Raw genomic sequence first — 23207 nt, 5'->3', positions numbered from 1 at the left:
GGGTCAGGCTCATTATGCGCAAAGATGATAGTCAACAGCAGAGTGAGGTCAAAGCAACTTTATTCACATTTCAGAGAAATGACAGCGCAATATTACAAAGGGCAATTTCAACAAGTCCACCAAGGTGTTCATGTGGCTGTCACACATACATAAGACTGCTTTTGAAATTAAGTGTGGACTTCATTGAAATCTAAAAGCCCCCCCCAAAAAAGAATAAATATGATATGTAGTGCTACCATCAAACGCAACATTCCTCCAATAAACAGCAGATCCATTATCATTATCTCTGGGATAATAGCAATTTCTTACTAAAACAATTCAAAGTCTAAACATTTTAATATTTTACCATTTAAGAATACGTGGTAGGAATGTTAACATCATTTAACAGTAAAGCACCGATTCAGACCAAAAGAAAGAAGGATAAAAAAAAACAACGATTGGTAACAATCAGCAGATCCTGAGATCATAAACTAAACCAGTGCCATTAAAGAAACACATTATTAGAATTAAATATCTGCCATGCTCATGGTGATGAAAGTCGCATTGATAAATAGCACAGTAAACATCAACATCTGGATAGTCAGGAATGATGTCCAGATAAACATTTATCAGGGGGGAAAAACTAACAAAAAAGATTGTCCCTTTCATAATGGGCATCAAGTCCAGAGATGTGACATTCATTCACACAATCAATATTTCCTACAGATTTTAAAGTGATTTTTTTAAAGGAACATTCAAAGGCTTTTTAATGATATTTATACAATTCACTTCTTAACTTCAAAAAGAGTTCCCACTCATCAAAAACAAAGATGAGATAAATAAATACATTTAAGAAAATGTAGTTACGGACATGTGGTACTCTGTTGACAAAAAACACAGTAAATAAATCAGATGATCAAATAAAATTAGGCTGTGGGAGTGCGCAGTGCATTCTCAGGGTGTTCAGAAGAAGCTCGTCTTTAGTTTGATGGTTGGTGCAGCCTGCACAGCTGGCTGAGCTAGTCTGGCTGCAGCTTTGGCTTTGTTGCTGGCCTGGTTGGCGCGTATAGCAGATTCCAGACGACTTTTAAGCTCAGGTGCTGCACCAACGACTATCTTGAATGCAGCTGGATAGAGGGGTCCAATCTGCATTAGGTTCTGAAGGGCAAACTCATGCAGGCCTCTGGAGATTTGGGACGCAGAGGAGATTGCGTTATCATCCAGAAGGTAGGAGATGAGAGTTGGCACAAGAAGAGCCAGCAACTGCACCCCTAAAAACATAAAAGCAATGGACATTAAAAAAGTGAATTAGTTGATTAGTGGGTGTGCAACGGAACAGGAGATATTTCTGTAATCAAATAATCATTAAACCAATTTTTCAAGCAAAACTGATCAAACGTTATTAGGTGCTTTTTCTGATGAGATGGAAATATATTATTATCCACTATAGTTTGTAAAAGAAAATAAAGACAAAAAACAGAATTAGTCATTTAAATAATAATAAGTCGTAGTCCTACGAAAAATAAAACTCTAAAACAAACCCTTTAACACTGGATATATAATTTAGTATTCTTTTGAAATCAATATTGACAGTGAGTGAAGCAGTAAAGACTTCTAAATTTAGCATGTAATGATACATTTTTCTGATCTTTAGGAGCTCACATCCAAAGGCACTGAGCTACATACTTTGCGAGACCTACTTTAATGGAGCATGTACGGCACTTCAGGGGTCCATCAGACAGAGGCACACTTACGGTTCTGGTCTTCACCCATGCTAACCAGATTCTCCAGGACCCTGATGCCCTCCTGCACGGCATGCAGCTCGGCAACAGTCCCCGGCCGACTGCGCTCCACTGCCTTCAGCTTCTCCACCATGAGTGGAGCCAGAGCATGGATGTACGGTGTAGACAGGGCGCGGCTGGAGTGTTGGAATACTGACAACAGCAGCTGGTAACACCGGGCTTGAACCTATTGCAAAAATAATTAAATCACTTATTGACATTTGCTGCACACATCTGGAAGGTCCAAAAAAATTTTTTTTGTTCGATGGAAATTAGTTTAAATTGAGATTCTCAGTCTAGTTCACTCTCATTTCTATACACCGTGCTCACCCCTGGATCACTCGAGTTCAGGCCATTTCGGAAGCACTCCATGCAGCCCTTCTGCAGGACTGTAACTCCTATGAGTTCACCGCTGGCAGACAGCAGGAAGAGGGTTATTGCTGTCAACATACTGATCTCATCCATGTCAGGTCTGGACTCATCTACAGAAGTAAACAAACACAAGTATTTCCATAGGTGAATAATGATGCAATTCTTATTTATGCTTCTTGCCTCCTCCACAGAAAGGCTAGACGTAACAGTCAAACATCCACATCTTATACTTCTTTCTAGGGGTGTAATGGTACATGTATCCAAACCTTACATTTCCGGTACCGACCTTTAGATTGAAGAATGCAGCAAATCCATCTCAAAGGATAACTTTAGCGTAGGACCGGATGTGCCGTAGACTCGTGGTCATAGCGACCACATACAAACAGGAGTGTGAAGACCCTCCCTCATCATTTAGTTCTGCTGTGTGGGAACTCTTCAGTTTCACAGTCTATTATGACGACGGACTAAGACGAGTTGATCATAGTAAAGCCGACATTGCGCAACTGCCGTCGGATACGTAGCTGGTAGCACATGGAACACGCCGACTCGTTTGAAAAGGCATCACCAGAGTGACATTACTGGGTCAAGGAAAAAACGAGTTCAGAGCAAAACGCAGCTCCCTGCGGCATTAAAGCTATCACTTGCAAATAATTCAGATCCTGTCAAAGCAATAGCAAGCAACATAGGTGTTTTTATAACAGCAGAAACTGTTTTCTGTTGCTGTGAACTCAGGGTTCAGACACACATTGAAAGTAATCAAGCCCTGTTACAAAGTTGCCTCTCGTCTGCATTTCAACCAGCAAGTCAAATGATACCAGCCCTTTATAAACTCTTTCCCTGGCTACCCACATTGGATACCTTTTTAGTGTCAGCGGGGCAATAATAATAATACAAAAATTAAAATACATATACTTAATAATGATAATACAAAACAGCAATTTCTACGAAAACGTACGGTACGGTGATCCAAAACCGAGGTACGCAGCGAACCGTGACTTTTGTGTAACGTTACACCCCTACTTCTTTCTCAAAAAAAATAGCAGATTGAAACCCATGCTTCTGCAAAGTCATTTCCCCCGATAGTGAATGCCGATTGTATCCATTCACATTGCAGGCAAAGGCCAGATGTTAGTGGGTGTTTTATACATTTTTTGACCAGTGGAATAGAAGCTTAATTTTTTTACCTGGCTGTGAGGACTCGAGCACAGATGCCAGGCTGCTCCTCACAAGGCAGGGCCACTGTGTCTGAATACTCTCTGCCTGGGCCAGTGGCGAGGTGATGATGGCCTTGATGCCCTGCAGGGCAGCTGACACAGTCACAGGCACCGAACTGTCAGAAGTCTTAACAGCAGTTTCCCTCAGCACCCCAGTGATTAGAAAGAGCACTGTAGGTAAGATAGTCATGCTTCCTGTAAAGGCCAAAAAATATGAGAAAATCATTTCACAGCCATCAGCACATTGCTACGTTAATAATAGAAACTTAGTCTTGTACACACATAAATTCATATAATGGTATATAACGTTTTTCCTAACATCTGAGATTAAAGCAAAAATAATCGACAGCAGAATTAGACCTTTTAGTGAGTATAATTTATCTTTAGCGAAAACAAATCAAGCAGAATATGGAGCAAATTGCCTCCGAAAAGGTGATTAACGCTGGGGCCGACTTGGTCATTGCTGTGCAGAAAAGATCTTTGTTGCATATTTTGCGTGGAGTGAGTGTGTGGCTGAACTTCGCCTCTGGCCTCACCAGCAGGAGAGCAAAGTGAGGGCAGTTCTGCCAAGATGGCGACTGTGTTGGCCACAAGGCGTGCACTTTCTTCAGGTAGCCGCTGAGGTCTGAGTGGCGCATGGCTGGGCGACTCCCTCACACGTGTATTAAGCTGTGGTAAGTGGCGGACCAGGATGAACACGAGCAGCTCCATTGCTGCAAACACTAAAGACTTGCCGGGGACGAGCTCCCCTGTGTCTCCTCCTTCTCCAAGGCCTGGCTGAGAGTCTTTCTCGCCTTCTTCCTCTTTGCCTGAGTAAAATAACACACAGACCTCACTTAATCAAAAAGCTACCATACTTTATTATGAAAAATCACCCTTTTGTTAAGTTATCGTTAAGATGAATCAAAGGAACACAATAAGTTAGTGAATATAGCAGTGTTTAAGAGTAATGCTGTGTAATGTCATGTAGACTATGTAAGTATCTGACCTTTGCAGTTCTTCTGTCTCTGCAGGTGGTCCTGTGCAGCCCTGATGGTCTCCTGTACAACGGCAGTGACCTGCAGCTGGATGGCTAGAGGGTCCCGGGTCAACAGCAACCTGTGGAGCACGTTGAGGAGCTCCACTGCCAGCAGCTGCAACATATATCACACTTACATTAAATATGCTGCGTAACACTGGGAATGAGAACACTAAAACTCAGAGAGGGAATGTGTTGAACTTCTGCAGTGAAACGTCCGACACAACATCTGTTACGGCTCATTTCACAAGCCGTTGTAAGCCAGTGGCCAAGTTTTATACAGAGACATGAAAGACACCCCCCCTAAAGACAAACACAAGCCGTTTCCTACTTGAGGAGCTGGATCCTCACTTTCACACTCCAAGCCCATGCTTATTGGCCAAATACGTCATTAGGCCGGGCCGGCAACTCCTGTCCCCATTTCAAAGGCTCCAGCAAGTGAAGCAGAGAAATACAACCTTGTTTTTCTTCTGAATTTACAGGTCACAACCATGTGTGTCTTTTGAAGCCGTCAGTGTCCTATTATCCCTTGTGTGGCTGTCAGTTTTTTTTAAACTGAGCAATGAAGGGATCCATGTCAACTTTTAAGGTCAGTAAACATCACATGACCATATCATATTTATCAGATATTTGTATTGGGGAGGTTACCAGTTACTAGTAAATATAACACTTGATCCAAACCAATGAGATAACTACTGCAAGGTGAAAATAACCATCATTAAATCTAATGTTTCTTGTGTGATGCTTTGAAAACATGTACCAATAGTGCCAGCACACTGGGAAATAGTCATCCTGATTTTAATTGTGAACAATTTTAAGAGACAGCTTTCAAAATAAACAGGAATTGTAGCTTTAATATTTTTTTATACATTTGATTGAAAACTATACTCAATGTTTAATGTTGTATTAACCTTTAACAAAATTAAAATTCTAAAATAGCATTTAAAGCAGTGCACATCTTTCTCCATCCCAATATTCCTTACATCCGTCATGTCTGCCCTCTGGCTTGTGTATTTACCTGATCCTCAGCGATGTGGTTCTTAGCACAAGGAGATTCTAACAGAGTGCACAGTGCCCAGAGGCAAGACGTCACATGCTCAATGGGCTCCTCAGGCCGGGGGAAGCAAAGAAACTCTATACTGACACCTGAGAGACAGAACACAAAAAGCACTTAGGATGATTTCATGCCATTTTCTTTTTCTTCCTCTCATCCACTTCAATGATGCAAGGTGGGTCCACGGCTGAAAGCAGTTCCTGTTTGCTTGATTTAAATCTGACTATATCAGGAGCAAATTACTCTGAAACCTCTACACTATAGACGATGCCTGTATGTCTCTTTACCCAACATTAGATGCATCTTGTCATTGACTGACTCCTCAAAGGTCTTTGAAGCGGAGAGGGCGTCTTGAGGGAAGTTAGGAGTCTTGTAGGGAGCTGAAGGGCTTTCTTCTTTCTCTTCACCAGCTCCAAACCCAGTGCTGCTCAGCCAAAGGGCCACAGCATGCAGGACAGGGGCCCAAGAGCTGCGGTAGTGGATCCGTGCTGTGTCTATAGTCTCGGGAGTATAAAATGCTCCACCTGAAAACAGACACACAATTGAAGTAAAAGTTATTTTAAATTAAATTACTTGACAATGCGTGTTCACTGGAGAATATATTATATCCTTAAACTTTTATAGGAACAAAAGTAAAGATAAGAACTCAAAAATCGGATACCATCTCCATGTTCTATATCAGAAACACAACAAGTCTACATTATCTTGTCTAACACAACAAGTCTACAGTACATATGACAACAACAAGTTTCAATATTTTGTTCAGAATCTGGCTGTCAAAATTATATGTCCTTTACCGTCAGGGGGCAGCTGACTGGAGAACTCGGCAGGCAAGGTGAGCAGAGCATAGTCTCGCAGCATGGCCAGCCACAGGCGGCTCAGCGACGGCAGCTCTGGCTGCACCAAGATGATGAGACTGTCGGGCGGAAGAACATTTGCACCCACATCCTCATCATCCTCGTCATCATCTACACTTCGCAACGGCTTGGCAGGCTTAGACTCTGCCTCTTTTTTTATCTTCATTGCCACCACATACACCTGAGAGACAGTCAGTATGTTCAGTCAGATGTATTCTGCAAATCATGTACAATTAAACAATTGATCAGGGTCTTCAGTCTCACCTCAGCCCACGCCTTCAGCACAGCCAGTTTCTCCATCGTAGTGGCACTTTCACTGTACAGCTGACTGGATGAGCCCTTCCCAGCCTGTACCTTGTCCAGCGATGACACGAGCAGGTTGTGGACTCGCCGAAGGTCATTGAGGTCACTTACCACACCACTTCCAATCCATGCGCTACACACCTGTAGACACATAGTGGGTTCAAGGTAATATATATATATTGCCTGATCAATTGACTTTAAAAAGGACCCATCATATGCCCATTTTACCACAGCTGATATGGTTCCTTGGGGTCTTAATGAAATGTCTCTAACATATTTTGGTCAAAATACCACAAGAATCATTTAAAAAAGCACCCTTTTTACCCTTTCTAAAACAGCCCTCCTCAAATTGACCTGTTTTGAGTCGCGGGAGTTGTTTTTTTTTGCAGAGTTTTTTGGGACGGTAGACATGCCAGATACCCAAATTAACTTGTAGAAGCACTACAAAAGTGGCATTTTCATAATATGTCCCCTTTAAGACCTTTTAGCAGTTATTTCTCTTCCACCTCATCAGAAAATGTTTAAACCTGTGTTACATAACAGAGCACTGAAGGTTGATTAGCCATCATAAGTGCCAATGAGGTAGATGGGGGTGACAAAGAATAGTTATAGGACTGACATGTACAAGCCCTATGAGACGAATTGTAATTTGTGAATATGGGCTATACAAATAAAATTTGATTGATTGATTGACATGTAAGGGTAGAGCTAGTACAGATTGACAAGACTGCAGATTGAGGAGAAATGTAATTAGTGTCATGCGGCCGAGGGCAGGAGTCTGAGAACACTAATCCTGAATTCAAAGATGAAAAAATTGATTTAACCAGCACAGACGCAAAGGGTAATGTCACAAAGTTTTTTTTAATTATATTGCTGACAGGCATGTTTGTTATTTTCCCCATCACTAATTTTTCACATCAGTCAAATAAGTCAAAGCGTATTGAGGCAGAAAATCTGACACTGACGTGTTCTGCGTGGATGATGACTCACTGTGCAGAGAAAATATACAGCTGCTTTGCTACTGAAACTTCCAAATATGTGTATATGTAAGAGCAGCTGCTCTGTAGGAAAGTTGCTGGATGTGATTGGCAAGTCTGCATTTCTAAGTGAACACGTTAGACAAGGTTTTTTCTTTTGAAAGAATATTGTGAGAAATGTAAAATATATTTGTTCTTTTTTTTCATATTGTTTGTGTCTTACCTGGCATGCCTTAGCTGTTATATCAGACGGTGTGTCAGGGGAAAATGCAGGTCTGAGGGCAGCTCCGACCTAAATACACAACACGATTGGTAAGAGTTAATTTGTTCGTCATTTTCTTTGTCACCTTCAATTCATCACTTTTGTGCCGTAATGCAATTTGATTTGTTTGGGACTCACATTGGCCTGGTATTGTTCCAGGATAACGTGCCCTGGGAACTCTGGCTCCGGTACTGATGCAAACTTTTTAATGATGTCCTCCAAGGCCTGCAGGCCAGCCATTCTAAGCTGGTTACTGTGGTCCGTTGCTGCCATGAAGGCCATGCGGATGAGGTCAGACAAATGGAGAACCAACAGATCTCCTGGATGGGAGGAAAAACCACAAGGACTGTGTGACAAAATGGAAATTCATATCTAATCATCCGAAATCAGAATTTATTACTATTTATGTTGTGCATTTCAATATTTCCTATTCACTGTTATTAGGTTCACATTTTGCCTCCTCTGAGGTCTGCTGTATGCTTTAATCACCTTCTTCTTTGTGTAGAATTCTCTGAAGATTAAATACAGATTGGCCCAACAAATCAGTTTTCAGTTTGCTTGCAGTGATTCAAAAGAAACCAGATATCGACCTTGAGACTGACGTCAAATTGAGTTTTAGCTGAAGTGCACCTTTCAAGGGATTAGTTGGACACACCAACCTTCAGACCAGCCATAAACTGAATCCCAGTTACAAAATTTGGCTTAGCTGCTTCCAGAGCTGCAAGTTCACTTCACCATGTACTTACTGTCTATCCAGTAAAATTATTTTTATCTTCATGGAGCTTATATAAATCCTATCTCCTTTATCTGTCAGTGAAAAAATACCTCCTTTTTTGTCTTACCCATCTCTAGCAGTTACTATCTTTACAAAAAATCATATATATTTACATAAAATAAATTTAATTGGACTCAGGAAAGATCACAGGAGGCATAAATCAATCACAAATCTTTAAGGGAACTCTGAGCTTCTCTGCTCCAGCCGCTTGGTGGATTGTACCTTTGGGGTTCTTGGCTTTTGCAGAGCGGGCAGCTGCCAGGTCGAAATGCGCTTTGTCTGCATTCTCACACAGCAGGATGATGCGACACAGGCAGTCTGCAGCAAAGACCCGCGTCACCCAGCGTGGAGCCACAGAGGGCTTGGACTTGTCATCTTCGCCAAGGCCTGTGAACATGGTGTCATCGTCCATCTCGTCCTTTTTCTCTGAGTCCTCTTCATCCTTTTCCACCTCGAATGTCACCACTACGGCTACTTCTAAAAGGGGATATGAACAACAGTTGGATGCGTTACGAGAATAAACTTGACTTATTGTTTTCCTCTGCTTTGTGATATTTACTTTTTTTCAAATTTAAATTCCCTGAGAGAAGGAAAATGATGACGCATCATATTTTGTGTTTTTCTGGTTTTACCTGTAGTTGCTGCCAGGACATCCTTACAGAGTTTCAGCCAATGAGAAAGCTTTTCCACAGCAAGAGACGACAGCATGTGGCCTAGTGTATCATGGATATCAGAACACAGCTTCCTGTCTGTCTCACGATCCAGCATGCCAAACAGAACACCCTCCAGACCGGTCTCTGTGATGTTCAGCTCTGAACCAGGGGAAAATTCAACAATGAAAGAGCCACAGGGTCTCGCTGAAGTACAATGAAGGAACAGAATGCTCGTGTCAGGTTCACAATTTGTACTCACTGATCCTAGTGTCTTTGCTTTCTCCTGCTCTCCTTGCAAGGCTCATTGCATACTCGCAGACTTCTGCTGCCTCTCGCTGGGCAAGCTGTCTCAGGCAGGCCACAGCAGCACGACGCAGCAACAGGTGAGAGCTGCATAGGTGCACCTGCAGGGATCCAATAGCGAAGAATGAAATTATGATTATGATCATGACAATCTATACATCTAACTTGTAATCTGAAACTTATCTCTTACACAAAGACAGGGCACCAGGCTGGACAGGTTGACATGGCGAGGAGCGAACATATGCAGCTGCTGCAGACACGAGATAGCAGCCGCCTGCACAAGGGAGTCAGAGTGGTCCTGCATTATGGCACAACCAACCAGGCAGGATGAGCGGATGGTGGAAATAGTGGCTCCATTTCCTAGCAATGCGACACAGATAAGCAACAGATTAGGAGAAAAAGACAGTGTATCTGTTCTTCTGCTTCTGTAGCCAGTAGTGGATTAAAAGTGATGACACTGCTATCTGCTGGCCAGAAGAGGGCATATTACATTTAAGTGACCTTTGAAGAAATTATTGAATCAAATGTCAAAGTTAGTGTTACAAAGGACATTTCTTGTCTTGTTTTGTTTTTGCCATAACTACCCTGTAATTCGGGTCCAACAGTTGTGATGAGGGCTCCCAGACAGCGGCCCAAACACTGATGCACCTCTGTGTGAGATGGCGGCACGGTGAGGAGCAGGGTGAGCACCAGGGACAGAGTGGGTTCCACGTAGCCTCTGTACATGGGACCACTGGAGTCGACGATCAGAGCCAGAGAATGTAGAGCCCATGTCTGACAAGAAAAGAAAAGCATTCAAAGAATTTGAATAAGTAATGTGTAAAGCAAGGATGATCAAACAAAGCCTGATGTTTTTTTGTATCAAATTATGAAAAACAACATCCAAATAAACCAAACTATAGTCCCGTTTAATGAGAAGAAGCTAGGGGACAAAAAATCTATTTAACCACCTCAACTCTCCAATTTTCCGTCAACAATGAGTGAATGATAATACACAGTATATTCCTCCTGAGTAATTCACTGTACCTGGACCTCGTGAGACGACCCATCCTGGGCCAGAGCCAATAGGATACTGACACTGGTCTTTAAGTGCTGGCCTGAGCCAATTCCTCCAACATATCGATGCAGACAGCCAAGAGCCAGTGAATGGCCTGTCCTTGAGACTACATCCCGGGCCGACTTCAATCTGGAAAGGGAGGAGGGGGAGAGATATGGATCTTATGATTAAAGCCAAGGACAGAGTGGTAGTTCAAGAGAGAGTAAGAATTGGTGACTGAAACTATTACTGAGATGACCTTTGACCTCCTAAAACAGTTATTGTCTGTAACTGATTATAATGAGAATGAGTTGACCAAGTCTCCCTTAATCTGAACAGGAGAAATAACACAGATTATACAAATGTGAAATGCCTACTTGTCGAAGCTGGTCTGTGCCATTCTGGCGATGAAGGTAGCCTCTCCCACCACCTGAGCCATCCGGCCCAGGGCCTCTCCGGCAGCACAGCGCAGAATGGGGTTAGGATTGTCCATAGCTCCCATTACCAGTGCCAGCGCTGATTTGCGCACCTCTTCGGGACCCAGAGTACTTTTGTTCTCGGCCAAACCCTTCAGTCGAGCAGAGAGAACACATTATCTCTCATTGTCTATATTAACGTAATAATGAAATATGATACTCCTGTCTTATGAGAGTAGACAGCAAGTTCTCCCACCTTGAGGGCACTAAGGACTGCAGTAAAGATGTTCAGTTGGACTGCCTGCTGTCGAATACCTTTAGCCTGCTTTATACACTCTGCAAAGTGGTCTAGCATCTGCAGCCTGAATCATACACAAAGTCGAAGGGGATTCATTAAAACAAACATGCCACAGAGACTCTTTGCAGTTTGGTAGTGAATATGAATAAAGAATAAACAACATGAGAAAAAAAAGGAAAAAAAAAAAAAAAAAAAAATCACAAAAAGATAATGCTAAATGTTGCAAATATAAATATAAAACTACTTCACCTGTGTTTGAACGAGACATGGGGGAAGACCACACCAAACAGAGCCACAGAGGCATCGATGACAGACACACCCAGAGGAAGAGGTCCAGGGATGGCCTCACCAACAGGGATACGCAGGTAGATGGAGGAGGGATCATGTTCCAGAGCCCCGCTGCCAGACGCACTGTTGGGCTGCAGCTGTTTGTAAACAATCATACAGTAAAATTAAAAAAACCAAACATTATTCAGGTAATAAGATAATAACAGTGGCGATCATTTCTGTTTGCCAATTACGACAAGCCGATCAGGATATTTGTCGATTGTGGAAACACACACAAACAGAATCAACATGTATTTAGAGATTTTGACTGACCTGATCCTCGATGGACTTGTGGTCAGTCTCTTGTAGCCAGGAGCCCATGAGCACACTGTCGTCATAGTGACAGAGAGAGCGCAGCAAAGAGGTGGTGGTGTTGGCCGAGTTGTCAGTCAAAGTGAACTCAGCTACCAGCTCCCTTAGGAGGGCATTGAAACTGCCTACACGAGAAGGACAAAGGGTTTAAAACACCTTTTACAAATGTTTTTAACTTGTGTTGGGGAAAAAATGCAGACAGAAGTTACTCTTTTACCTTCGTAGGTCTTAGGAGGCAATAGAGCCAGGATGTCATACAACCTGAGCCTCACCATTGCTGCGCTTGCTTTCAGATGAGCACCATGGACCTTAATGATGGCAGGGACACTGAAAAAGGCAAAGACATAACAATAATTAGACACATTATCAGAAAACAATCACCTAGAAATAGACTAATGAACAGTTTTTACAAAAACCCGCGACAAAGGCAAAACAAAGATTAAAAGCATCACACTCACTGAGACATCATGGTCATTGCACATTCAATAGGCGTCATCAGTCTCCGGATCACATCTTCTGTAAGCAGCTCGGGACAGTGGGCCACAAAGCTACGCATGGCTACAGACGAAAGGAACAGGAGAGTCTTGTCAGAGCAATGTCTGGTGACAATAAAGAGCGTGTGAAGGTGGACAGGAAGATGTTTCCTCACCACAAAGAGCTCCAGCTCGGCCCTCCAGGGTGACCTGCCAGCTGAAGGAGTCTCCCCTGGCCTTTTCTGCTTCCAGCTCCTTCTGGGAGCGAGGAAACACATTCCTCCACAGCAGCAGCATCTTAGGGAGGTGATAGCGAACAAGGGAGGGACCTGAGCACAAACACAACGTAGTGACCATGTTGGTGGGGAGAAGGTGACAATATATCTGACAAATCAAAGCCAGGATTTAAGTAATGGGTGCGAGACTCACCAAGAGTCATGAGGGCCCCTAACAGAAGCCACCCAGCCTGTGTACGCTGCAGCGACAGTCGACTATTCTGAGCAGCTGTTCGCAGAAGATCTTCAGCTATGCTCACAACCAACTATGAGAAAGAAATGCAGACAAGTTCATCTTTAAGTCTATACAGGGCAATCAGTAAGGCGGGCACAGGAAGTCAATCAGGGTAAAGACCTGACAAAGTAGGAACCCATAAGAGTGAATCAGAAATAGATCTAAGAGCCATTACAAGCTACACACCTTGCCCTTGGAGTGGGGGATACCCAGTGGACACTGGTGTATGCCTCCCAGCAGTGCAGCCATCGCAAAGCTGTAGCCGCTCACAGCTTCAGGGGAATTCTTCAAGTTGTTGATTCTCTCCGCGCAGCGGTCCAGCAGTGGGGTCAACTGATATGGTAGAGCCACAGCAACACAGCGTAGGCACCATGCAGCCGCCAAACGAGCTGCCATGCTTGGGTGCAGCAGCACTGACGTCACAGTCTCAAGAAGTCCTAAGGTAAAGAATGTGAAATATGACTTCTGACTCGAGATTTTTACTCATGTGAGTCAGCTACAGAGACAAAAGACAACTTTTGAGCCTGTAGTGGTAGAAGGTGGCATTATTGTTTGATCACTGTCATAAAGATGCTGCAAATAGCAAGACACCGGTAAGAACGCAGGAACTGGAGCGGGCTCCTGAGGAAGTTGTCAACACCACTTTTGAGGTAATGAAGAGAAATATGTATGAACCTTATACAAGAGTGTGTATGTTGAGCTGTTTTTGTAAATTTGGCTATTCCACCATCTGTCATTTACATAACTGGGAAGGGATACAGGGAGAAGCCTACTCTCTTCCTTGTTTTGGTTGACAATAATTCCTTTGTGACAGAAATAAAGCTGTAATTTGTATGTGAAAACCTGCATGCTGGTGGTGGCCAAGAGAATAACAAGGTGAAAGTAAGGCTTTCATGAGATCAATTCAAGCGCAGATGATGTTGCTTTTCTATCGCCACTACACTTGGCTTGTTGTTTTGAAATCATAACAGATAGTTTAAGCTAGAAAGTCATTAATTTCCACTTCAAAATATTTCAGTAGAAAAGGTGAATGTTAAAACCACATAAAAATTTACAGAAGATGTTGGCTAATATCATTATGTAGTCTAAGTGAGTCATTTTTCATTAAAGTTAGGAGGATTTTGATCTATGTAAATCCAGCTTGACTTAAAAAAAAAAAAAAAATAGAAATAGATCTTTAGAAGCACTAAAACGCACGTCCAACTGAATATTTTATGTCTCTCACCTATAGAAGGCTCCTGGATGAGCGGTGAAGCTGTGGCACTCAAGCTCTGGACTAGACTGCCAAGTTCTTTCAGGGCACACACCATAACATGCTGGCTGGCAGAAACGTCGGCTGCCCCAGACTTGTTCTCTCCACTGATGTCATTCACAACGGCTTCTGGAAGAAAATGGATGAATGAGAGAAAATAAAAAAAGTTTAAAAAAAACTGGCAACAATTTACTTGTATGTTATTTATGTGCTTAATTTTAATTAACTTATTGATTCATAATTCAGACTGTGTGCATCATTGATGGTTAAGGTGGTCATCAATCAAAAGAAACTGGGATAGACGTTTTCTCAGAAATATAGGACTTTGTTTCAGAAGATAATTATCATCTTCTACCACTAAGTATATATTTAGCTTTTAAATACGGACTGACCACATTAGGCCATGCATTGTTGTCACACATAATCACTCTGCAAAGTTCAGCAAATACAAAACTACTCATTTAAATTACAGAAGAGGACACGGTTACATGTGAACAAAACTCAGAACTCTGAGGATTTTCTTTAAATACAAAATGTTAATTAAATAGCTGAAAAAGGCCGTTTGATGACAATTTATCAATAACTGAAATCCTCAGAGCTGGCAGAAGTAAAGACACATCACATGTAAGGAAACGGTAGATTAAATGACTTAAGGTAGAGATTTAAAGTGGCTTCTTGAACTGCAGAAACTGAACTGAACTGGGGTTTTTTACCCACACAACTTGGGATACTGGGAAGTGAGTGCAGGATACAGAAGGGTACATAGACTAAGACGTCCCACTTCCACATTTGGCTTGTAAAATTTTCTGAAGCCACTTTAGGCAAAAACATTTCTCTAGTCTAACAGGCCCTGTTCATAACTGCTATTAACATCTGTCCTGAGCGATCTGAAGTGGAGAGCGTTTTTAACATTTAAATTTAATTTACAAACAAACCGAGGTATTGGACACTGACAAGCATAAAAATATGTTGACACTGTAGCTCTCCTTTAGATATCACAAAGCAAAAAATAATGTGGCCACATGCGTCCCAGACTACTTCCAAATGTGGTTTGAGTGATAAAATCTCAGAAAACATTCTGAACGGATTTGGGTGCGTTCACACATGTACCACTTGTGATTGGGTCACTCAGGATGGATGTTAACATCAGACCTGAACGGGGTCACAGATCCGGCTAGTTGGAAAAGCTACAAGCGGCAATTCTAGAGTGAACAAGGAAGTACCCTGGACCTTGCTTGAGAAACACCAACATTCAACATCTGTTTCAAATTCTGTCTCAACATCAATGAATAAATAATCAATCAATAAGTAAAATATTATGGATCAGCATACTTTACAAAAGTTTAAGGTTGCAAAGCAAATCAGAGTAAGAGTCATCCCTTTTATGTCATATAAAGGTGATTAAAAAACTGAGGTGTTGTTGTAGAGCAAAAACGTAACAAAAATAAACAAAACTATATGATGGACAAACATATGAAGAAAATATGAATTCTTGTTGCTGGGGTGGGGGGAAATGGCTCATTCCTATTATGTGTCTGTGAATGTAAGGACACATGCATTTTTTCTGCTGGTATCAGCTGGTAACGCATCAACAGTCAGAGAGTTTTGTTATCAGCTCCTTAGCGATTGAAATGCAGTAACAGAATAAAAATTCACAGGCAAACAGCCCTGAAAGCTATGCAACAATGCAAGCATGCGTAACTCTAAAGCTGAGCTGGCTTTGGATTATATTATTGACATTATGACGCTGTCTGTGGTTAAAAATAGATATAGAGAAAGAAGAGAATGATCCAAAGGAAGCGAGAGCAGAGAGTAAGAAACAAAGCAGAAATAGGGGAAGCCAATAGGGAAAGCCATCTCCGCACACAGCACATGACAGAAAAGAAAACCCATCTCTGTATACAGCACAAGCAAAAACCATGCAACAATTTATGAAACTGAGTGAAGGGTGGATTAAAAATGATAATAATGGATGAGTACTTACTCTGCAATGCTCTGAACCGAGATATTTCCCCCCCATCCTCCTTACCCACAGCCCTCATTTGCTTGCTGATGGCTTGGCAGATTTCTTTGCCAGCTGCAATTTGTGCCTTCTCTCCGAGTAAACCTCCCAGGGTGGCATGAAGCATGAAGGAGACACAGCGGCGGGAGTACACCGCCTCGACGTGTGTCTGCGTGGCCCGCGGGTGGGACACTAGGTCCAAAACATGGGACAGGAATGTGGCAAAGTTGCGCTCCAGCCACTGGCCACCAAGTGTGGTCACAAACACAACGTAGGCCTGAGGAGAATAAAGAAAGATTACATGTGTTGTCAGACAATGCAGCCTCTAATTATTCTTGAGGATTCAGCTCACCTGTGTGATGCCCACCCGCACCTCCCTGCTGACAGAGCCTCCCCCCTTCAACATCTCCCCGCCGCTCTTCAGGAAGCCAGATCCACCACGCAGAAATCCAGTGGCCATGAGTTCCAGCACCTCCTCAAGAGTGGCTCGCTTCACATTCTGTCGCATTACTGAGGAAAAGAGGATTAAGAGCGTGAAGAATAAGGTGGTGAGCAAGACTACCTAACTTGAACCTCTCAGAAACTCTTTTAACCTACAAGCTGCGTGTTTGGGCAACAATGCAGTAGCCATGACTGTCCCCAGCAGTTTAGCCACTGCGACCCGGACACCATAGTTCGATCCTTCCAGGGCCTTGAAACACAACGTGGCCACGTTCTCCAGTTCTGTGGTCCACATGAAGACTGCCTCATGCTGCAGCTCCAAAAGGCACTGATCAGACGAGCAGAATAAAGATGGGAGACATTTTAGTGACATTTTTTGCAAACTTTTTGCAAACAAGGAAAGAGGAAATTGTCTTTGCGCAACACATCTGGGTTTGGACAACATAAATGACGAAGCAAAAACCTTAGTCAATAGTACTTTTGTGCTCCGAATGGCATATGCTTTACAAATCTACTACAGGGATAAACCCTAAAGGTTGCCCAAACATTCAACACTGGAAATCCACTGGTCTCTACGTGTTTGTGCTGCACCACCAAATACAATCTTTTAAACCACGGTGTTTCTAGGTGGAGACAAGCTCTGAACATTACACTACTGTATATAATGTTATATTAAGGCTTTATAAAAATCCTCCACCATTGCAAGGGAACTTTACAATCATTCAGCAGGATGGGAAACAATAAAAACCAAAGCTAAATCTAAAGTGCATTTCTTAAATCATTTAGAAATCCATTGAAACCAACCTTTGCTATCATACAGCGTACTGCCATGGACCTGTCTGTCAGTAGAGAGCGGGCATTCTTGTAGATGTCTCTGTGACATGAAGTTGCAGCCCCACCCAGCCCATTGAGCACCTTCTGCAGGCTCAAAAGGATCTCTGCTCTGCCTTGGGACTAGAAGAAAAAAAAAAAAGGTAAAGTAAAGGAGAATATTTAAAGATATGTCACATCCTGTGGTACAATATCCCATTTGATCAAATACATTTATGCAATAATTATCTCACCTCTGCACTCTTTAATGCCTTCAAAAGATTATTAATTGTGTCTGGAAAGGAGCTTCCCAGCATCCTCCCCATCTTCTCATAAAAAGCTCCAACACATGCCACTGCAGCACTGTAAGAAAATAATCAGTATGCATTCAAATCATCACAGATCACTTCTAACTATTTGGTAAACAATGGAATGAAATAAAAATCAGATGAGATTATTATAGTATAGAATCATATCCACCTATACTAAAACACTGCAGAGGTACCACAGTATAGCTCAGGGGTTAGTAAGGAGGCCATGACCCTACATCTACAGCTGTATAGAAACCATCAGGTACAGATGAATGATGAATAAAACCCTGTTGGACTCCGCTTATGCCTCATTACCACTGAAACACAGAATACTATCTGCTCATGTGCATTGAACCCCCTCTTTAAACATGCCATTCTGAAGATTAACATTTGGCTTAACCCTAATGCCCTTGGAAATAATCTGATAGTATCCTATGCCTGAAACTCTAAAAGCAGCTCTGAACAGCTTAAATCTAAATGCAAACATCTCAAATAAACACACGGCTGTACAAAAAAAATGGCCAATGGAAAAAAAAATCACACGGCTGAAATTAAATGGGATCTTACAGTTTTGTTGGCAAGTATGCGGGTGTGTCATCTTTGCTTTTAATGATTTCATTGCATTTATCCAGAGTCTGGAAAACAGTGAACGTGTCGCCGATGCTGTAGAGGGTGGCGAGATTTTTAGAAAGTAGTTTTCTTGTCGGCGGTCCTGGAGCGCTGCTGATCAGCCCCGTCAGCTGTTCCACCAGCTTCTTCTGCTTCTCCTTCACATCCACCTACCAGCAAACAACCACAATGAAGTCACACAGTTTTTCTGATCAAACATAAGCAAAAAAATATATATATCTGAGTGGTCACCTTATTTGCAGCCACAAGCACTTTATCCAAGAAGCGAAGCCATTCGAAGATGAAGACAGGTCTCTTTGCTTCAGTGATCTGGGTCAGGGCATCTTCATTGAGCAGCAGACTGTGAGCTAGCTCCATGCTGAGGACCTGAAGACACAGTGCTGTACACTCCCGCCTGTGCAATGTTATATTAGAGGATGTGCCTTGTCAGTACATGTCTCTTATATCTTCATTATTACAGACAGTATATATCAATCTTATTCTCCATTACTAGAGACGGTATATATATTATATATCTCTAATATGCTCATTATTATAGACAGTAGCGGATTATTATTGGCCATTATTAGAGACAGTATATGTCTCTATTATTGTCCCTTATAACACAAAGTAAATGTTTCTAATCTTCTCTATTATTAGAGACAGTACAAGTCTCCTACATCTCCATTATTACAAACAGTATATACCTCTCATTCTCCATTATGAGAGACAGTATATATCTCTAATATTCTCATTATTATTGTCCATTTTTACAGACTGTACATGCCTCTAATATTATCCAGTATTAGAGACAGTCCATGTCCCTAATATCCTCCATTAAATGCATGCACAACCTGTGTTATAATACTAGTGACACAACCATGTTGCAATATTAATCGTTATTGTTTTATTGCCCAGCCATCCCCTCAATTACATTAGCTACAACCTATAAATTATCACAGAGGCACTTGCTTTACTAAAGATCTGTGGGCGTTTGACGTCCTTGCAATGACTTCATCAGGTTTGAAGCAGACTCACTAGTAAATATAAAGTGACAGCAGTTCCCGTGGCGTAGATGATATTAAACGTGAGGTTATTCCTAATACAAAATGTAGCTTTGACAGTAATAAAGCCAAGAAGCTGTGTTGACATCTGCCTCCCCCCAGCTGTTGACAGGCGAGCTAGTTAGCATGCTAAGCTAGCTTCCGGCTACGATGAAGAGGAAGCTTAACTCTGGAGACACATTCGCACACACAAACAGGGTCCGCTAGCGACCGTCACACCTCAACACCTCCAAATGTTCAGAAGCAACACACAAACGACATATTCCTAAAAGACGGGACACACAAAACCAAACTATTCATCCTACCTGTGCTTCGGCAACCCAGGATGAATGACGACGAGTGTCGGTGGTGTCGCATTTAAGTGAGTCCGGTCAGAAACTAGTTAACTCACACGCACAGAATGCAGAAACAACCTAAATTATGGTAAATTACATCCATTCATTTCGCGGTTGTCTGTGTGAATTTAAAATGTATTTAATCTTGTGAAATACTTTCCGGAACTCGAGACTCGTGGTTTACCTTGTAGCTAGTCGGAAAGTATCTGTGACCGAACCAAACATCAGTGGAGGAAGCGCGCGACTGGAGACTTCAATTTGTTGCTGTAGTTTTCTGCATTTCTTCTCCTTCGTTGTGGTGATAATGTCAGACGAGGAAGAAGATTATATGTCGGATGCCTTTCTCACTAAAATGTAAGTCTGTTTTCTGTTATTATTAAAAACCCAGAGTCAAATCCAAAACCATAGCGACAGAGAAAAGGCTAACGAAATGAGTTGAAAAACCGAGAGGATGGATGGACTGAAAGAGGTGTAGCACCCAATACAGTAGTCGTATTTATTATTTTCTATATGACTGTACAGACATTAATAAAGACTCAAGTATATAAACCTGGTGTCGTGTAAATTGTTGCATAGAACAAAATTATGTAGATATTTGTAATGGGAAACTATAGAAGTTTGCAGTAGAGCCCCTGCTAAGATGTCGTTATCAAACCCTTATGAAACTGAAATGTAATTAAGACTTGATATTTTCCAGATTAAGCATAAACTCTATTATAAATGACGATAAATAAATATAAAGCATATACAACCAAATATGTTGAACCCGATTAATAATAAAACAAAAATATTTTTTTTGTGAAATGTAAATACCAAGCACATTCTATTCTGCAAAATAAAAGTATTCATACCGGTGCATATTGGCATAGATGCTGGTATCGATTGGTTTGTAAAACAACTATGACTGTTTTCACATTCCAACAACTCTCCCTATGTCCCTGTCTGTCAGACAAGATGTGAAACCAGGAGTCAGCATGGTGAAACGGGTAAAAGAAGCCATGAAGAGGGAGACGCAGCAAAAGGAGAACAACATCAAGAACCGTCAGAAGACTTATAAGGAGCAGGAAACGGAAAGTCGGGAAGCAGCGTTGGAGAGCTCCATCAGCAACAACAACAGGGGATTTGCACTTCTGCAGAAAATGGGTTACAAAGCTGGTCAAGGTCTCGGGAAGCAAGGCAAGTTTCTGCCTTTCTGATCTGCCTTATTGATCATATTTGCATTTATTGTGGGTATTAATGTTTACAATCTGTGTTACCTCTTCAGGAGCAGGGAGGGTTGATCCTATTTCTATTAACATGAAAACTGGTAGGCAATATCTATTTATTTAATTTGTAGTGCATTTGGCAGCAACATCCAATCCAATAACTGACTCACCATGTCCTTTCCCTTGTATCTGAATCAGACAGAGGTGGAATCGGAATGGAGGAGGTTAAGAAAAGAAAAGCAGAGGAGGAACTTGAACATTATCGACAGAAAGTACGATTCAAGCAACAGAATGAGACCAAATCTCTGGAAGATTTTAGGTGAAGTCAGCAGCTGTGTATGAGATTCACTGTGCCAAATGTATCATAGTCTCTGTGTGTAATCATTAGCATTTTTCATTCCAGGTCGAGAGTAAGGACGGAGAGAGAAGAGCGTAAGATTGAGGGGGATCTCAGAAAGAGTCAGAGAGCCTGTGAGCAGCTCGACAGTCAGAAGGTTGGAATAATCATGTCAACAGCAGAAGCTCATCCCACTGCTCTGCAATCATTTTAGAAAAATGACTCTGGATTTGAACAATATTGATATCACAAAAGAGAGAGCTAGAACTTAACAAATTTCCTTTTCCTTACAGGCCATCACTGTCCCAAGAGAAGACTGGTACTGGCCAATAGCAGATGTTGATGACAAGGAAGATGCTGATGACGAGGAGGAAGAAGAGGAGGAAGAGGAGGAGGAGGAGGAGGAGGAGAAGAAGGAAGAAGAGAACATTGTGGAATTAACGGTTAGTATTCAATTTTGTTTGTTTTTAAGTTCATACTATATTTCTCCCCTACCATAATATATTCATATTCTTACTAAAACAGTAGCACATCCTTGCAGGTATGACATATACACATTTAATGTAATTTACATTGTCTTAGACATTAATTTGTAATTATCTTGGGGACAGTGTGCCATTCTTTGTATATATGTCTAGTAGAAGTCAGCGATAATTGACTGTGTGGTATTAAAATATGTTAAATGTTTGCGTCTCTGTTACAGTCTTTTGACAAACTTCAAATTTTGACCTCCTATTTGAGAGGAGTCCATTTTTACTGCATATGGTGTGGGACCACCTATAATGGTAAGAATTCTGACAACATGGCTGTAGTTGTATTGCTTTTTCAGATATACCTCTTAATATAATAATTTTTTTCCTTTTTAACAGATGAAGATGACCTATGCTCTAATTGTCCTGGGGATATGGCAGCAGACCACGATTAATCCTGATAAAAAATATGTTTCTAGTGATTCTCTGTGAAAATGCAGATACAAACTTGTGTGTAAGGGATTACAGGCAGCAGTTTAGCTTGAAACGGGCTCATTAGTTTAAAATTAGCTGCCGAGCCAGTCAAGTGATCAGAATTATTTGAAGATTTATTCATAATCGCATTTTAATTTGTTGTCCACCTATGGAATAACCTCACTGTTTATGCTGTTTGTGAGTGGACATTCTCATTTGTTTTTTTTTGTCTAACATGATAGAAATTCATGATAGCTTTTTCCCAATATTTATTTTTTGATAATATGTACTGTGTTTTCAATAAATGTGTTCAGACTTCTACCCTGTCATTTTACTTACTATTTCAATTTAGCAACTTGTACCTCAAATTACTATTTGGGTTTTAAATCATTGTACCTCCTAACTCTGAGATATTTGTGATGTGTCTTATATCGAGTCATCAAAAATCGTCCTTATTCTCCATTGGATTTCAACTGTATATATAGTATACTGTACATCCTGCATAATAATAAATGTAGTTATTAGTCTTTGACAATATAAGGAAAAACTTCCTGTAAATGCAGTGCCAAGGACCAATTATGATCTCACCTTATAGTCACTCAGTGAATCAAATACTGTAATGAACACAATAATTCTGTACGGCTGCTTATACGTCAAATAAACACAGAGAATCTTACAAACTTTTAATTTCACAGGTCAATAACTGATCGCTAGCTGAAAAGAAAATACATATTTAAAATGTTTCAAGGTTAGAAGAAATATTTAGTAGCTCATTAGCTATCATTTAGCTATTAGCTCGCATAAGCATTCATCCACTTCCATTTGGGCTGCTTCCATAGTGAAATATCAATGCACATCTTCACACATTTAGGCTGTAAATAAAGCTGAGTGTGATGTGAGTAGAAAATGGCAGCCATATGAATATGGTCTCTGGAGGGAGCAGCATTGTATCATACCTGAGGCTTAAATCTATTGTA

The 23207-nt window shown here is 41.4% G+C and overlaps 2 protein-coding genes across 5 annotated transcripts; one reads left to right on the top strand and one right to left on the bottom strand.

Annotated features, from left to right (window-relative positions):
• Nucleotides 1-43: 43 nt before the first annotated feature.
• On the bottom strand, nucleotides 44-19767 carry heatr5b (HEAT repeat containing 5B). 3 transcript variants are annotated; one of them, XM_053436004.1, is made up of 36 exons: nucleotides 19715-19767; nucleotides 18598-18760; nucleotides 18304-18515; nucleotides 17680-17788; nucleotides 17420-17569; nucleotides 16772-16943; nucleotides 16527-16684; nucleotides 16157-16451; nucleotides 14146-14301; nucleotides 13107-13357; nucleotides 12840-12951; nucleotides 12587-12739; nucleotides 12396-12495; nucleotides 12155-12264; nucleotides 11899-12062; nucleotides 11548-11723; nucleotides 11257-11362; nucleotides 10962-11152; nucleotides 10575-10734; nucleotides 10133-10322; nucleotides 9739-9908; nucleotides 9505-9649; nucleotides 9225-9404; nucleotides 8815-9069; nucleotides 7956-8137; nucleotides 7779-7847; nucleotides 6540-6719; nucleotides 6216-6456; nucleotides 5706-5942; nucleotides 5383-5510; nucleotides 4335-4479; nucleotides 3883-4155; nucleotides 3317-3541; nucleotides 2091-2242; nucleotides 1734-1947; nucleotides 44-1250 (listed from the first exon to the last, which is right to left on the bottom strand). In XM_053436004.1, exons 2-36 carry the CDS (start codon nucleotides 18721-18723, stop codon nucleotides 943-945), a joined length of 6195 nt encoding a protein of 2064 aa, XP_053291979.1. In that variant the 5' UTR covers nucleotides 18724-18760; nucleotides 19715-19767; the 3' UTR covers nucleotides 44-942. The 3 variants fall into 3 exon arrangements, with proteins under 3 accessions (XP_053291979.1, XP_053291981.1, XP_053291980.1); XM_053436006.1 differs by having other exon boundaries at nucleotides 16202-16451; XM_053436005.1 differs by lacking the exon at nucleotides 19715-19767 and adding an exon at nucleotides 19384-19623.
• Nucleotides 19768-19932: 165 nt separating this feature from the next.
• gpatch11 (G patch domain containing 11) lies at nucleotides 19933-22551 on the top strand. Of its 2 annotated transcripts, none has more exons than XM_053436003.1 (8): nucleotides 19933-20098; nucleotides 20699-20920; nucleotides 21009-21050; nucleotides 21148-21268; nucleotides 21353-21443; nucleotides 21580-21729; nucleotides 21990-22071; nucleotides 22156-22551. In XM_053436003.1, exons 1-8 carry the CDS (start codon nucleotides 20080-20082, stop codon nucleotides 22209-22211), a joined length of 783 nt encoding a protein of 260 aa, XP_053291978.1. In that variant the 5' UTR covers nucleotides 19933-20079; the 3' UTR covers nucleotides 22212-22551. The 2 variants fall into 2 exon arrangements, with proteins under 2 accessions (XP_053291978.1, XP_053291977.1); XM_053436002.1 differs by having other exon boundaries at nucleotides 19938-20098; nucleotides 20694-20920.
• Nucleotides 22552-23207: the final 656 nt, after the last annotated feature.

Source organism: Pleuronectes platessa, chromosome 12 (genome assembly GCF_947347685.1).
Source record: "Pleuronectes platessa chromosome 12, fPlePla1.1, whole genome shotgun sequence".
Lineage (NCBI taxonomy): Eukaryota > Metazoa > Chordata > Actinopteri > Pleuronectiformes > Pleuronectidae > Pleuronectes > Pleuronectes platessa.
The sequence above is the reverse complement of the archived record's forward strand: the minus strand, read 5'-3'. Positions and strand labels throughout refer to the sequence as shown.

Bases quoted from the DNA above. Each gene is read 5' to 3' on its own strand.
- gpatch11 (XM_053436002.1), top strand. From the start codon at position 20,049: ATGTCAGACGAGGAAGAAGATTATATGTCGGATGCCTTTCTCACTAAA. The intron at 21,051-21,147 runs GTAGGCAATATC...TATCTGAATCAG, and splicing joins TTCTATTAACATGAAAACTG to ACAGAGGTGGAATCGGAATG. The intron at 21,444-21,579 runs GTTGGAATAATC...TTTTCCTTACAG, and splicing joins AGCAGCTCGACAGTCAGAAG to GCCATCACTGTCCCAAGAGA.
- heatr5b (XM_053436004.1), bottom strand. From the start codon at position 18,723: ATGGAGCTAGCTCACAGTCTGCTGCTCAATGAAGATGCCCTGACCCAG. The intron at 9,070-9,224 runs GTAAAACCAGAA...ATCCCCTTTTAG, and splicing joins TGTCCTGGCAGCAACTACAG to AAGTAGCCGTAGTGGTGACA. The intron at 5,943-6,215 runs GTAAAGGACATA...GTCTGTTTTCAG, and splicing joins CAGTCAGCTGCCCCCTGACG to GTGGAGCATTTTATACTCCC.